The sequence below is a fragment of the Astatotilapia calliptera genome, chromosome 5 (genome assembly GCF_900246225.1).
Source record: "Astatotilapia calliptera chromosome 5, fAstCal1.2, whole genome shotgun sequence".
NCBI lineage: Eukaryota > Metazoa > Chordata > Actinopteri > Cichliformes > Cichlidae > Astatotilapia > Astatotilapia calliptera.
In genome coordinates, this window is record NC_039306.1 from 9,042,795 (window position 1) to 9,058,065 (window position 15,271).

The following is a 15,271-nucleotide window of genomic DNA, read 5'->3' on the forward strand; positions in this document are numbered from 1 at the left end:
CATCAAATAATTACACAGAACACAGTTTATTCCCTGAGAAACAAACGTAAATATTACGTTGAGGCATGAAAGGGTTACAGTTTTGTCAAGAAAAACAGTTTAATCTCATTTTGTTGTATTGATTACTTTGTGAGGGTACATGCCACTTGGATGGATTTCCTTTTAGGCATAAACTCTTCTGAGAGACTACCAACATGTTTTTATTGACCTTCCTTGCCTCTGCTTCTGTTGATGCAGGAAAAGTATTGAACACGGACCTGCGCCACTACCTCAGTCTGCAGTTTCAGAAGGGCTCGCTGGACCACAAGCTCCAACAGATTATACGGGACAACCTCTACCTACGCACCATCCCCTGTAAGTACACCATTGATGGCATTCACTATACATGGTTTGAATGTACAGTCTACCCTATTTTCAGCACATGTGCACTTTTGTCTGAAGCACCCTATGGGAACAATGAGGCCGTTCTGTATGCATCTGACAGCTGGAAACATATTGCACTGAAAAGCAGCAGGCCTGTTCTGATTTTATTACGCAAGCCTGAATACGCACACCGCGCTCAAACACATATGTACCCTGTCTGCTCCTGCACTGTCAGTCACTCACAGCTCTCTGTCACACACACTACAAAACACACATTTCAGTGTCACCATAGCAACCCGGCCAAGGACATCTCTGTAACCCCCGTGTAACTTATTTACTTCTGTGCCGTATCATCATAATGATCAAAGTCGTATTCTTTCCATAAATATTCCTGCTTTTTCCCTCCCCTTCTCTGCTTTTCCTTGCTGACATTCTACTCAGCGGGGCCGTCACCAGCTATTATTCTTGCTGTAATCAGTAATTGAGTGGTAAATAAAAAGGTTGGTACTGTGGACAGTGAATGGGTTTTTGGGTAATAGTAATTTTGAGTGGAAAAACGGAAAAATATTTATAAGCAATATTAGTCATTTCATTACAAATTAATATATTCCAAAAACATACAATCCCTGTAATTCCAAACAGTGGAAATGTTTCATAATGTCTTCAGGATTTGGACTGGGTTAGTCGAGTAAAATTCACTTTTACCGTGCAGACAGAAACCTTTCATTGGTAAAATGTCACTTTCCAGGAGCTAAGAAAAAGAAGAACACATTTGCAGCCTGACGCCTCTGCATTTTCTAACCTTTTTTTAGATAATTCAAAAGGTTTTATAAGCTTGAATGTTCGCCGTTTTTGTTAAATGAAAGCATGGAAATTACCAAAATTAGAGATGAGGCTGTTAGCACAGCAAAGGTGCAAATTAATATCCCGATTAAGGGTTGTGTGGGTTGCATAAATGCAGGCTGTTTGCCACAATGAAGGGAACGCCTCTAAAATTAGAAATGCAATTTTATTTCTTTTCTTAAAAGGATTTTTTTTGTGCTGTATCTGTCTGCATTGCTACTGTAATTTAAAAACAGATTTCCATTTAGAAAATTTGTATTAAATTTGTATTAAATTTATTGTAAAACGGTGAAACACTGATGTCGAATGACGCACAAGGAGAAACTGCACAGAATTTTAAGGCACCAGATGATGTGCTGAAGTGAAACTGCATCGACGGGAGACGTGACTCTGACACGGTGTCTGTAAGTCTGACGTAATGTTTGCACAGATATATTGGCCTAAATATTTACCACGTCATGCTGAACACTGACTCTGCTCAGAGAAATGCCGTAATTGGGTGTAGTCAAGGTTTAAGTCACGTGCAGAGGGACTTCTGCTGAGGCAATGACAGACTCTTAGGCACAGCCCTGTCACAAACACGCAGCATCTCAGCACTCGCGCCCCTCAGGGCTGGAAGTTGCTCTGCTTTGTTCAGAGGGGTCATGCAGCGCAAGTGTGAAAATTTTCAGAGAGTAAGCTGCTTACCTTTAATATATATTTTACTTAAGGACGATCCTTCTTCCATCCCTCGCCTCACTCAGTTTCTGAGTCTTTCTATGTTTTTCTTTGTGTTTATTCCTCTCATATACCTGTCAGTCATTTTGTGAACTTTGTGAATTTTTCTTCTCAAAACCTGGCTGCACTGGTAGAATCTTGGGTCAGTTACACTCGATGGACAGAAGTTTATTAAAGAGCTTTACAAAACTCATTCCAGTAATTTCCCCCCCAGCACTGCTACCTGTCACTCTCACCTGCTCTTCTCTGCACACACACACACACACACACACACACACAACATAACATGCTTGGACTCTTTTCTGTCACCCATCCACACACCCCCAGTATTAACTACCTGTTCAAACACGACGTTGTATATTTTCATGTACCGCGGCGGCGGTCAGTGAGATATTACAGGCTTTGACCACCATTCATCATCCGCAGCCAGTGGGTTCGGTGCATGAGTCTGACTCTCTAATCCCCTGCTTGAATTACTGTCTTAATGAGCAAGAGTCCGGGACTTGCACAGTGACGGCACCTCCATCATTCACTCCCTCGCTCTCGGTCTCCCATCCTTCACCCTCTCTGTTTCACTTTTACTCTTTTTCTGTTTCAATTACCCTTGGCTCTCCTTTCAGCTTTATTTAGATTGTGGTTTGAATGTATAAAAGCAAAAACATTTGAACCACAACTAATAATTTAAAACAAACAAAAAAAGATCCGTTTTTGCAGTTTATAACCTTGAAATGCTCCAGTGTATATAACCTAGTGTTGGCATTCCAATGTCAGGTGCATAAAAACATTTTACCTGTTCCAGAATCAGTTACAGTAGCATACTGTAGCACATATTATCCTCCATGTATCCAGAATAGCATTACAATATTGAATAACTGGTTGGTTTTACAGCACCAATTCAGTATTTACTCACTGTATACAGAGTGACCACACTGGTATCAACCATACCAGACAATAGTGCAGTGCAACAGCAACACAAGCTGCTTTGTTGAGTAGTGTGAATGGCTTTTTTTTTTAGCAATAGTCTATCTTCTGCTCCCCTGCTGTGTTTTGCAGTTATTTTGCTCTTGCAATTTCACCCTGCAACTCTTCAGCATGGATTCAGCTGGTCATATACTTGGCACAGAAAAGTGAAAAGTTGTGCAGTGAGTACTCCTACCCTATAAGTAACACTATGGCATCATAAATGAGGACACATAACAATTCGCTGAATGTGTTGAACATGACGAGCTGATGATAAACAAGCACATTTGAGAGCCATGTGTGACAATCATGCTGACAGCAGGCGGATTAGCGGTTGGTTTGTGTCACCATGCCAGTGGTCCACTTTAGTTAACTACCACCACACTGCACTACGCTAACACAACTACAGCTGATCTGTGCCATTCTGTTTGTGCAGCCTACTAACACCATAAGGTCAATTCTACTGAGCTTTAGATTTTAGGTTCATAATGCAAGCATTACTTTTAGGCCAGTTATGAAACACAAAACAAATTTTTTAAGAGACAGAAAGAAGAGGACAGGCGATGAAGAGTGGTCTGTAATGGAGGAAAAGGGGGGGAACAGAGACAACACGCGAGCACAGTCTCTGCTGTTTGTGTGTGGTAAATCCCCGAGCCTCCTTGACAGGGTCTTGGGACGGGCTCCATCTCATTTGGACTGTTACAAAAACGCTGGAGGAGGCTCTCAAGTGCTCTGAAGAGAACAAAAAGAGGAGGGTTTTCTAAGAGGACAGAATGCTCAGGGTCACAAGCGGTCCCTTGACTCCCCACCAAGATCAGAGATGGGGAGAAAGAGCTTTATGCCAAACAAACTCTCCGTCTCTCTCTCTCTCTCTTTCTCTCTCTCTCTCTCTCTCTCTCACACACACACACACACACACACACACACACACACACACACACACACACACACTGCACTAGTGCAGGTACATGCACAGACAGGAATGCAGGGATGGATCAACGTGTCATGTACAAATGCTGCTGGACTATCCCTCCATTTTCTCATTTCCCAGATTGCTCATCTTCCTTGCTTCCTCTCCTTGTGTCTTAGGTCCTCCCACCAGAGATGTGAGTAGAGGAGGCAAGGAAAGGTTATGAGGAGAGAGGAGTTGAGACAAGTCCGGTTGGCCTTTTGTTGTGGGCAGTCTGAGGTACACTTGTGCACTACTCTTGATGTCAGATCAGCATCCTGATGTGGCACACCTGTGAGGTGGGATGGATTATCTCAATATAGCAGATGTGCCCACTACCACACATTTGGACTGATTTGTGACCACTGTTTGGGAGGGATGGTTATATTGTGTATCTGGAATGAATTTTAGGTCTCTACGTCCATCCCATGGGGAATGGGAGCAAAAACAAAAGTGTTGCGTTTATATTTTTGTTCAGTGTATGACAAAACAGTTATTTAAACAGTCCATCTCTCATGTTTTTTTTTAATATATATTCAAGCTGTGAGTCATATCTCTTTTATACACTGGAGGTAAAAAAAAACACTTCGACAAAGGACACACCTGCCCATCGTCAATTACATCTCCTCTGACAAACCTCCTCTTTCCTCTCTTCTACAAGTGCATTTAAAGAAATGAGACATCCTTCAACGTGGCATACTGAGATTGATTTCCGGGTCACAGGCAGAAGGATGGAGGATAGACAAGACACGGAGCCACAAATTAGAGAAATGAGAAAAGCATTCTGACCTCGCTCTCTGCATGCTAAATGTGGCGACAGCTCATTCCTTGTGCTCTGCCTCCCTGTTCTCCTCATCAACTGATTTTCACAATTTCCCATTAAATCAATACTGGTAGAAGGTAGATAAAGGAGCTGTTATGCATTTACTTTTTATATGGCAATATAGGGTAGTCTGTTTTACAAAAAGACATCAGCAGATAGCTAAGTGACAGAGTTTGCCAAAGTATATTTTCTCAAAGGCGATTTTTTCTGCAGAAATACCAACAGAGTTTGGATTTGTGATGATCCCTTTTGCTTTCCCTGTTCTTTCTTTCTTTCAATTTCAACATCAAAGCCCTAAGCCACCCTTGTTTGAAGTACCATCATAAAACTGTGCACGAACTCAACATGTTAAATTTATGGCCTGCCACTTCTGACTGACTACCTCTGAAGTTCCCATTGTGGCAACCTCGAGTCCAGACGGTTCAGAAAATAGGTCTCAGCAGTTAGACCTTGGAAGACTAAGGTGACAGGTTTTTTTTCTAACCAAGATAGACAGGCGCACAGCTCTGAACCACTACTCATAACCATAAAATAAAAAGAATAGTTTGACATTTTAGGAAATGGTCATTCAATTTCTAATAAGAGTTTTATGAGAGCGTTGACACCATCCTGAATGTTAAATGCAACGCTAAAGCCAGCAGCTTGTCCGTCATAGTGACAGGAAACTGGCTTTGTACCAAGGACAAATCTGCCTAACAATGCCAGTGAAGTGAAGTTTAGTTTGTATTATAAATGGAGTGTATGCATGTGACTTGTTGTCATTGTCAGGTTTGTAATCAACCAGCAGTTTTAAAGATAAAAGCTTCAGATATTTGGTTTTTATTTTTGGGGGTCAGAATTTAGTGTAAATGTAAACCATCTAAGCTTGGGCACCGGACTTACCTGTCTCATCTGTCTCTTACTCCAGGCAGGGATCATCACTCTTCAGGTCACCTCATCTTTGCCTACTCAGTGACTTTGTCACAATACTAAGTAGCTTTTTATTTTTTCAAAAAGACATGTAGCTGCAGATCTAGGAACCTTTTGAACAAGCAATGCTGTGCCAAAAGCACATGACATAGATCTCCCTAGTCCCTACCCAGGGCACATCTCTGAATTTACTTTTTCAGAGATTTCAGAGATGCTTGGTGTGATTTAAATTTTTTTAAATTTTATTTATTTAAATCACAACAAAACCCTTCGATAATAATAATAACTTTATTTATAAAGCGCTTTTAAACAAAGTCCTGTACAGCTATTTGAAACTAAAAAGATAAATAAATAAAAGCGATACATAGCGATACAAGTAGAAAACACAATACAAGTTAAAAACAGTAAGAATTTTTTTTTTTAAAAAGAAGGTAAAGAATTAAGACATGTAGGATAGGGTAAACAAATGTGTCTTCAACTTAGTTTTAAAAACCTCCACAGAGCATGCCTGCCTAATATCTTGAAGGAGGAGGTTCCACAAAAATGGGGCACGAAAAGAAAAAGCACGCTCTCCAATTGTCTTTTTTTCTGGCTCTAGGAACCTTTAGAAGGCCAGAGTCCTGAGATCGTAGAGCACGAGATGGAACATAAAGGTGTAAAAGGTCGGAGAGGTATGAAGGTGCCAGTCCATTTAAAGCCTTGTAGGTGAGCAGCAGGACCTTAAAATCTGCTCAAACCTGACATGGTAGTCAATGAAGAGATCTCAATATAGGGGTAATGTGCTCAAATTTCCAAGTACTTGTTCAAATGTGAGCAGCTGCATTTTGCACCATTTGTATGCACAACAAAACCCTTCAATGCACTTCATATTGTATGGTAAAAACCCTACAATAATACAGAGAAAACCCCAACAATCAAACAAGACGATCCACTGTATGAAAGCACTCGGCAACAGTGGAAAGGAAAAACTCCCTTTTAAGAGGAAGAAACTTCCAGCAGAACCAGGCTCAATGAGGGGCGGCCATCTGCTGGTGGGGTGGGGAGGGAGGCAGAGCAAGAGACATACTGTGGAAGAGAGACAGAACCTAATGATTAAAAGTAAAGTGGTGTATAAACACAAACCTGAATAAGGAAGAAACAGTCAGTGTATCATGGGAAGCCACCAGGAACCTAGGCCTATTGCAGCATAAGAAAGTGAAGGTTGGGTCATCTGATTCAGCCCTAATTATAAGCTTTATTTATATAGTTTGACCAGACAAGCAGCTCCCTTACTATTGTTTACAATACCTCTAGCACCATCCAAAGCACATGCAGCAGATGGTGTTGAAACATTTTCTTGACCTCAGGTTACAAAATTGAAATGAATAAATAGGTCTAACTAACAAAAGGTGAGCTTTAATGACTCCACAGGGCTGATAAAAACAAAACTAGAACCCAGAAAAGCTTTTGAAATATGTGAGTACAAGAAGGTCAAACTGAAGGTAAATAGACAAATTTACAGGGGAACAGATTAAACTGCATACGCACACAGGGCTGACTGGATGCAGGTGAAAACAATCACAGTGAAATTAATGAGGGCAGGGCAGGCTACAGCAAATGAGGGAAAAACAAAAAAGAAATACCAGAGATCCACAACTAAAATAAAACAGGAGCTAACAAAAAACAAGACAACAAGGAAAAATAATCAAGTAAAAACTGAAAGGTGCTTCAGAGACCATGATGCCATTTTTTTTGTACTTTTTAAACTTTATGTAACCCCAAAAACTGGTGTCATTTTGACTTTAGAAGTCACGGCACTACTGTTGCCTTTTTCTTGTGTGTCTAGTGATTTTGTCAGATTACAGTTGTACAATTGTTGCCTTTAATTAAACCAGGAGACACATGTCCTGAATCTTTTATTACTTGCTGTTGATTCCCACTGAAGCTCCAGAGCCTGAGAAAATGTCACTCGGTACAGCCCGAATTTGAATAGAGGAGACTCTCCCCTCTGCTATGTGCCATGATCCAAATACATTCCTGCTGTGTATTGCTGGGCAATTAACTGCAGTATATCCACTTAACCTTTTTCATTATAGTATCTTTTTTGGAGGTGGGGGGGCTTCCTGCCGTTAGTTTAGCAGTCTCCAACCCTTGTGTTCAAAAGAAAAATATGGCAAGATGCTGCAAAGTTCTGTTTGGATTTGCCACTTTCATTCATCTGCACCCTCAAAACATGAGCGAGCCCTTATTATATTGGCACAACTGATTCACAATAACAGGTTTATGGTATATATTGGTGTGGCATCCAGGATGATGGCTTAGGGAGATTCTTGGCAGGTACAACTGTGACTCAAGTAATTGGGCTACAGGGGACATTTTCGAGGGACCAAAGCCAGCGCCGCAGGCAGACAAGTTGGTAATGAGAAGCAGCAGAGGTTGGCATTCACACACACAATGCAGTGTCAACTGCTTTTGGTAACACAAACTGTGGTATCACGGCAGACTGTAGAAGCAAGCGTCTGTGTTTTGGTTTTTTTCTCCCCAAACTGTGATTTTGCTCCTGCACTGTGCAGTGAAGCTGTCACAGTCCAATTAGGGAGAAAATATGAGTGGAAAAACAAAAGGAAATGGCAACATAAAGTTACTTAATAGGCTATTTGGCCACCACGATCTACAGACCCTTTTCACTTCTAATTAGCACAGACTCTACAAGTGCCAAAAAAATACTCTGGAGATGCTGCAGTATATTTCAGTAACATTCCACTATAGTTGTTGTAATGCCTAAATGCAGTTTATTTTAATGCAACACATGTATACTGTTGCTGAACAGATCAACGGCACACTTAGGGTATATTTGTATTTAATTCAAAATACTTATGTTACTTTCTTGCTGATACTGTGCGTTGCTGTTGCTGAATTCAGAAGTGGTAGAAGTGCTCTTGCTTGGCATTGTGAGAGCATATTCACTTACTAAACTTTTTTCTGTGTTGTAGGTCTGTGTAGTATCGTTTCTGTGTTTCCCTCATCTCCCTTTTCTGCTGCAGGGCTACTCGATTTGCTCTGGTTTCCTCTTACACTGAAATCGGGCTTATTTAAAATTTCAGATTGAATGATTTTCTGAATATAAAGGACTGTTTTATGCAAGCCCCCTACAGACTGGTAATCTGCAGGGTTGTTTCTTCATCTCCCTCTTATCCTCAACCCTCTGCCCTTCCCATGACCCTAGAAAGGATTAACTAGGAAGTATCTGCTCCAGAAGCATGACTGACATTCATTTAGGTGAGAGAAATGTCCATGAAATGCAGGATTGATGACTGGTGGCTGTGTGTCTGCTTTGTTTTGCCTCTCATGCTACCAATTACTGCTGTCCTACCTTCAACTCTTGTGGTTATTTCAGTGGAGTTTACAAGTTTGGTGACACACCACCTAATTAGCCTTGAGTGCAATTGTAGCACATTCCCACTTACTTATTCATGGAATACAGTTTACATAATCCCCATGCTAATGTAATCATTTGGTGTCCATTTTTTTGCCTTGCAGATAATCATCCTCAAAGAAAAAAATTCCCATCAGTACTGAAGTAGACTGTGGCTTCCCCACAGGGGCAAAATATGCACTCAGAATTGCCTTGTGTCATTTGCATTCGCGTTGCCCTCTGTGGCACTGAGTGAACTTAACCCACACCAGGGGGCTACAAATCCCATTGCTTCCATCATAATTCACATCTCTAATTTGCTCTACTGATTTCTGCATTTCAGCTGTAGCCAGTATATGTGCCAAGAAGCTTCCAATAAGAACTTGTTAGCAGAGGCTGCAGTTACTCACGGAGGATTAAATGAATTAAGCCCTCAGTGCTCTACAGGCCTTCATCAATTATCCATCTTTCACAAGATGGTACCAAGGTCTCTTTGGATTTTCATTCCAAAAAGAGATATCTGCTCTTATCAAATATGTACTGCAGTCCTGTACAGATAAAAAGAAAAAAACGCACAAAAACTGCATCTTTTGTATCTTTGAAATCAAGAACAGAGAGTAGAGAGTTGTTTTTATTTTGACTGGTCAATTCAGTTCAGAACCTGTTAGCCGAGAAAATATCTTAATCTCAGTTTCTGTCTCAACTGAAACATATTCTACATTACTGCTTTATCTATACTTGTGTTGACTTGTATGCTTGTGTGTTTTTCTTTGCAGGCACAACACGGCTTCCTCGAGAGGGGGAGGTGCCAGGCGTGGACTACAATTTCATCAGTGTTGGAGACTTTAGGATCCTGGAGGAGAGTGGACTTCTGCTAGAGAGTGGAACCTATGATGGTAGGCATCACGGTGGCATTAAGAATATGAGAAACCTTTCTGTGTGCATGTCTTCGGCAGTGTGCATTTAGTCAGAGAATATGATTCACACTGACAGCTCTCTATAATAGAGTGAGTGTAAGCTTGCTATTCACAGTCATTATGACTTATAGCCTGCCTTAGTGAAATGTGACGAGCGGGACAAAATGTATTGATCAGTGAAACACGATTAAAGACTTGTTAGAAGTGACAGTCAGAGTAGCAGCAGTATTTGCAGCTCTTGATATAAACTGCACTATTCAGCTTCTCCTCTCTATGTGTAGAAAGGGCGATGAGGTATGACGCTTGCAGACCTTAAATTTAAATAGACATAGAAATATTGTATAAATAAGAACAAATTTTTTGTAGCAAGGATTAAATAAACTTTACATTTTCCAGGCACTTTAGGACCTGAAATAGTCAGCAGTCAGTGACAGGTGTGATAGGCAGGAAGGGTTTTTTCTTCTTTGTAGCAAAGCATTCAAAGTGTTTGAGCTAAAGGGTGAATTATAGGCCTTGTGTTATGTATGTTGCAGTGATCAGAGGATAGTTTACTCTGGTTAGACAAATAAAATGTGTCAGTAAAATAAAACTTACTTTTTCATTTTCAATACACATTACTGAGTTTTCCTGATTGTAATTTCCTTTCTAAGTACTATAATTGACAGCATGTAGAGGAAAAAAACAAAAAAAATTCCAGTCTTCTTTTTATTTTCATTACAAAATTAATTATTAAACAAAACTGCTGGAGGTTACTGGATGTTCTTACTCCTAAACAACTAAAACATAAAGTGTTCTGCAACTAGAAAAAGATACAGATATTTAAATAAAAAGAGTTGCCCGAGTTTTCCCAGATAACAGGTCATTCATCCTTTTCTCTTTTCAGCTTGTCTCCATAATTAAATCTTTTGATCTTTTCACTGCTCGTACTGAAGCTTGTGGCTGGTGCTCAGCTCTGGTTAGCTTTATCTTTATCCACTTTTCCTTTGTCAGATTCTTTAATTCTTTATGAAGCAGAGCAGGTCATAATCAGACATATGGGAGGCAAACCTACTGATCACAGTTCTCTTGTTGCATTTTCTGTATTAGACAATTCTTCTAAATTTAGCATTTTGCATGGACAGTCTGTGATTTGCAGAGCTGGAAAGTTATTCCTCGTACTTGAATTAGCCATAACTTGCATGCATGCTCATGAGCATAGTTTGCACTTTAATCTGTGCCCTGCAAGTCCGTACTTCATGTCCGACACTTTTTGCGTTCCCTGTTTATGTATCTGTGCCAGTACCTATTTTACTTTTTCAGTATACAGTGCATATTCACACAATAGTGTGTGAACGAGTAGCAGCTGTGGCACCTGTTGGTGACTTTTTGTAAACCAGTCAACATTCTGAACCCACCTGCTGACTTCGCAGTCACAAATAAGGAGGATCCACTTGTGTCCTTACTTACAACTCATGCTTTATTCATGGGATAAATCAGCCTCTTTCTTTCCTCTTTCTCTCCTCTCACATACACAGCCAGGAAGGTCTGGCTTGTCACAAACATTCAAAATTTAAAAAGTAACTTTTAGAGCTAAAGAACTGGGATTTTTTCCCGAATGTTCATGTGACAGTGCCTTAAGGAAGTAAACATGTCAGTTCCAAATGATATTTTACTGCTAGTAGACAAGCACATTCATGTTCTTTCCAGTACAGAGTTTACACAACAACGGATATTTCAGCTTGGCGAACATTTGAATGGTTTTTAAGATTTTTAGCATCTTAGCAACAATAAAACATAAGCAGCTGCCCTGCATTCAGAGGTCTCGTAAAGTCAGACGGTTGCAACGTATGCGTGTCATGAAGGGATTGCAATGGAGGATTTCTCTCATATATCACAATGATTATGGCAATAACATGATAATCTCCCCATTCTCTTTAAGCTCATTCTTTCTTAGTGCAAATCCAGACTGCTGTGAAATGCGAGAGGATTTTTCTAAATGTTTGAGGAGCAACCTCTGGTCGCATAAAATGGACAATCCCTTCACCGCTCTCATTCCCATTCAGCTGCTTCTTGTGCTTCCTGTGAGATGTAGAATTAAAAGATAAAGTAAAATCCTCATCCATAGGGAGAGAGCCGTAAGACTCAGAGCAGCTTCCTCTGGATGTGGACAGGTGCTTTTCTGTTTTTTACCATATTGTACAACTTTGTCTGCATGCATTTATTGATGGTGAGGTGCATAGTCTGTCTGGACCTGCTGAGGCAGCTTCTTGCAGCAGTCTGTGAGCCCTGTGATAAGGTGTCATTCCTTCTAAAGGATTTCATCCCCATAGCACGGCTGCAGCAATGGCATTAGACACACATGGACACACATACATTGTTAGCACACAATTCCACATCCTTGAATACAGAACAAATCCTGTCCTTCCTTCTGTCGGAATAGATCATCTAAGAATTTGAAGATCAGGTTTCCAGGGCTACCAAGGCACCCAAAACCTGTCCTTCATCTATGAGCTGAAGTCAAGTGGGATTTATACCTTTTATAAAGAGTTTGACTGTTTGCAGAAAGAGAGAAATGGGGAGCAAATCGAGGAATATAATATAATAGAGAAAGAGATGTAGTTGACAGGCATACTGAGCTCCTCGTCTCCCAGTGGAAACCCCCTTTGCCGAGGAAGCAGGACAGCGTCGGCTATGTGCAGATGTGAGGATTAGCTTCTCAAAAGTTGGAAGGTTTCAGTATACTACTCCTAAGAGGGAACACTCTGAACACTCTGATAGTGGATGCCCCCTCCTCTGCGCGTCTGCTTAAACTCAGTCAGCACAAGCGATGCACGGCTACTGTGGCAGGGAGTGTTGATCTCTAAGCAGCACAGTTTACTCAAAGGTGGAAGTAATCGGATCAAGGAATGTGATTTACTGCATTTAGTTGTGTTTGAAGCCCAGCCTATTTTTTTCTTTGGAAAGGGGAAAATAAGTTCCTGTGTCCTGTCACAGGCCAGGTGGCTTCCATAGTTCTGTGAGGACCTCGTGAATTACCTTAAGTCTGTAGTCGTGCATAATAATTGAGCTGTGCACAAGTTGCTTGGCTAATGGGATTCTTAGTTAATTGTAATGAACTCCCTGATGTAATGGCCATTATCTTAATGGCTCAAGAAAAACATTTGTCCTCCACTAAGCAAATGGCTTATGGGAGGCAATGTACATATATTTTTAGCCTAAACAGCGTCTCCTTAACTTATTTGTCACAAAGCTGTCAGGGATTGTTCTTCTCTCAAGAAAGACTGGATAAAAATGAGGACACAACACACTTGTAATATCCCTCTAGGATAAGATTGTTTCTGTGCATCCAGGCTGCTCTAAAATTGGTCGGATACAAGCTGGACAATCTATGTTGGTTGTGGTCCCAGGTAATCTGGCAAGCACACATATAAGCCATCCGTGCCAAGCATTCACAGTTAGTTTTTTGGGGGGGTTGGTCCCTCCTTGATTTCTGTGCCTCTGAGATCCAGGTTGGGTCACACTTTCAGAGTTGAGCAGAGGAGGCAGTTAAAAACTAAATAGGTCTTTACAAGACTTTTTTTTCCCTGGTAGATGAACTTTAATATGCTACGAGCAGAATTCTTTCATCTTTTGTCAGCCACTTCTATACAGTTGTTTTAGGGTATATTTTGTGGTAATAAGTCAGATTTTTGCAAGAAGTGAAAACAAACATTAAATTGGATTTTGAAGCTGACTGTTTGTGGATTTGGTCTGATGGATTTGTTGCTGTGTATGTGTCTGTCCGTGCATTTGGTAGGATGAAAGAGTGCTCATAACCTTGTGTAGCTTATATTGCCCTTCACAACTGGAAGCTTTTTTTTTTATTACCAGTAGCTGATTCCACCACCATGAAATTACTTGCACACACTTGGAAGGAGCAGGTTCACTCATCCTTGCTCATCAACCTCATGACACAAGGATCACAAGTAACATCGGACAAGCTTCCTTTTTTTTATCAGCTTATAAGGCTTCCCTCCATTTATAATGGCAAATAGTGCCACAAATCTCTGCTGATACACTGCTTTCACACACCGCTATATCTGCGCCACACATTTATCAGGGGCCAAGAGACATGTTAGTAAGTAATTAATCACAGAGGTAGCGTCTGGCTGATAAATGTCAGCGTGTGGCAGGAGACAGGCGGGGATTAGCCAGCAGACCCAATCTTTCCCCGCTATCGCTGTGCCACCCCTGTTAATGAAGCCATCTTTGACAAATGCGGATGGCTGTCGCTTGGTAAACAGTAAAGTTACATGTGAGGAGGGGAAGGGTAGGCTTTCATCCAGCCTTCGTCTTCTTTTCAACCTTCCTGCTGCTTTGAGAAAGATGACCATAGCTGCATTAACCCTGTTTGCCGTGTACTGTTGCTGGCATGCCCGAGGAGATGAGGCCTGGCTCAAGATGGGCTCACTTATGAGGAAGGCTGATGTGGTGCTACTGTATCGCTCTGTAAAGCTGCTGGAGTGGTTGTGATATTTTCCTCACAGCCCTCTGTTCTTTCTGGCATGCACGATGCTGTCAGTTTTCCCTCTTTGTAGCGAGCTATAAAAAGATCTGGAGTTGATAAATGCTGCTCTTACAGTACACTGTTTGTGATGCCTGCATGTTCACGCTTAAATACATCAAAGGTTCATAATACAATGGTCCCATAAGCAACTGGCTCCAAATGAAAATAAGATCAAGTTTATGGAGGCTAATTAAATAGCCAAAGATCTGCATTTCCCAGCGGTATTTCTCTGTATTCTTTATTTAATCTAATTATATACGATGATTTCGCTGAGTAGGCTCAATCTGACGATCACTTATTGTAAGTAGCAAGTAAATATATGCCTTTACTAATGGATTACAAAAAAATTAATTTGATAATTTTTCCGTAAACACATCTGACAGAGCAGCATTTAACAAACAAATAATCATAATAAATGGCAGGGATTTAAATTAGTATGCACATTATTTGTAATCCTAATGGAGGTTGAATAATTACTTATTCAATGCCTAAATTGAGTTCCACATACTGCTCACTAGCCATACATAGATAGATCACCCCATGAGCTAAATGAGAAAATAATTTAACAAAGTTTTACTCTCTCCTGCGTCTCTTTACAGAGCGCTGTTATCCCACTGAATATTTATAATCCGTAACACAAGGTCTTTCTTCATTATGGAAAAAAAGCAAGCTGAGAGATAGATAATTGCTGTATTCAATGATCAGTGTAATTAGTTGCTGGCAAATTCCAAGTGAAGTGATTTTAATGTAACATGAGTGATGACAGCCCTGTGGTGCGGTTATCAAGGGGAAACAAAGCGGGGGGTTAAGAGACGGAAAAAATATGCAGAGGAATCAGACCTCTGAAATTTGTAAATGGTTGACCTTGAGT

The 15,271-nt window shown here is 40.7% G+C and overlaps 1 protein-coding gene across 6 annotated transcripts in view; it reads left to right on the top strand.

Annotated features, from left to right (window-relative positions):
* magi3b (membrane associated guanylate kinase, WW and PDZ domain containing 3b) overlaps positions 1 to 15,271 on the top strand; it is a 130,170-nt gene that overhangs the window by 89,604 nt on the left and 25,295 nt on the right. For all 6 annotated transcript variants that reach the window (XM_026167073.1, XM_026167074.1, XM_026167069.1 and 3 more), the window contains exons 2-3: positions 238 to 354; positions 9,735 to 9,854. In XM_026167073.1, coding sequence (XP_026022858.1) covers positions 238 to 354; positions 9,735 to 9,854 — 237 coding nt within the window. The remainder of the gene's footprint in view (positions 1 to 237; positions 355 to 9,734; positions 9,855 to 15,271) is intronic.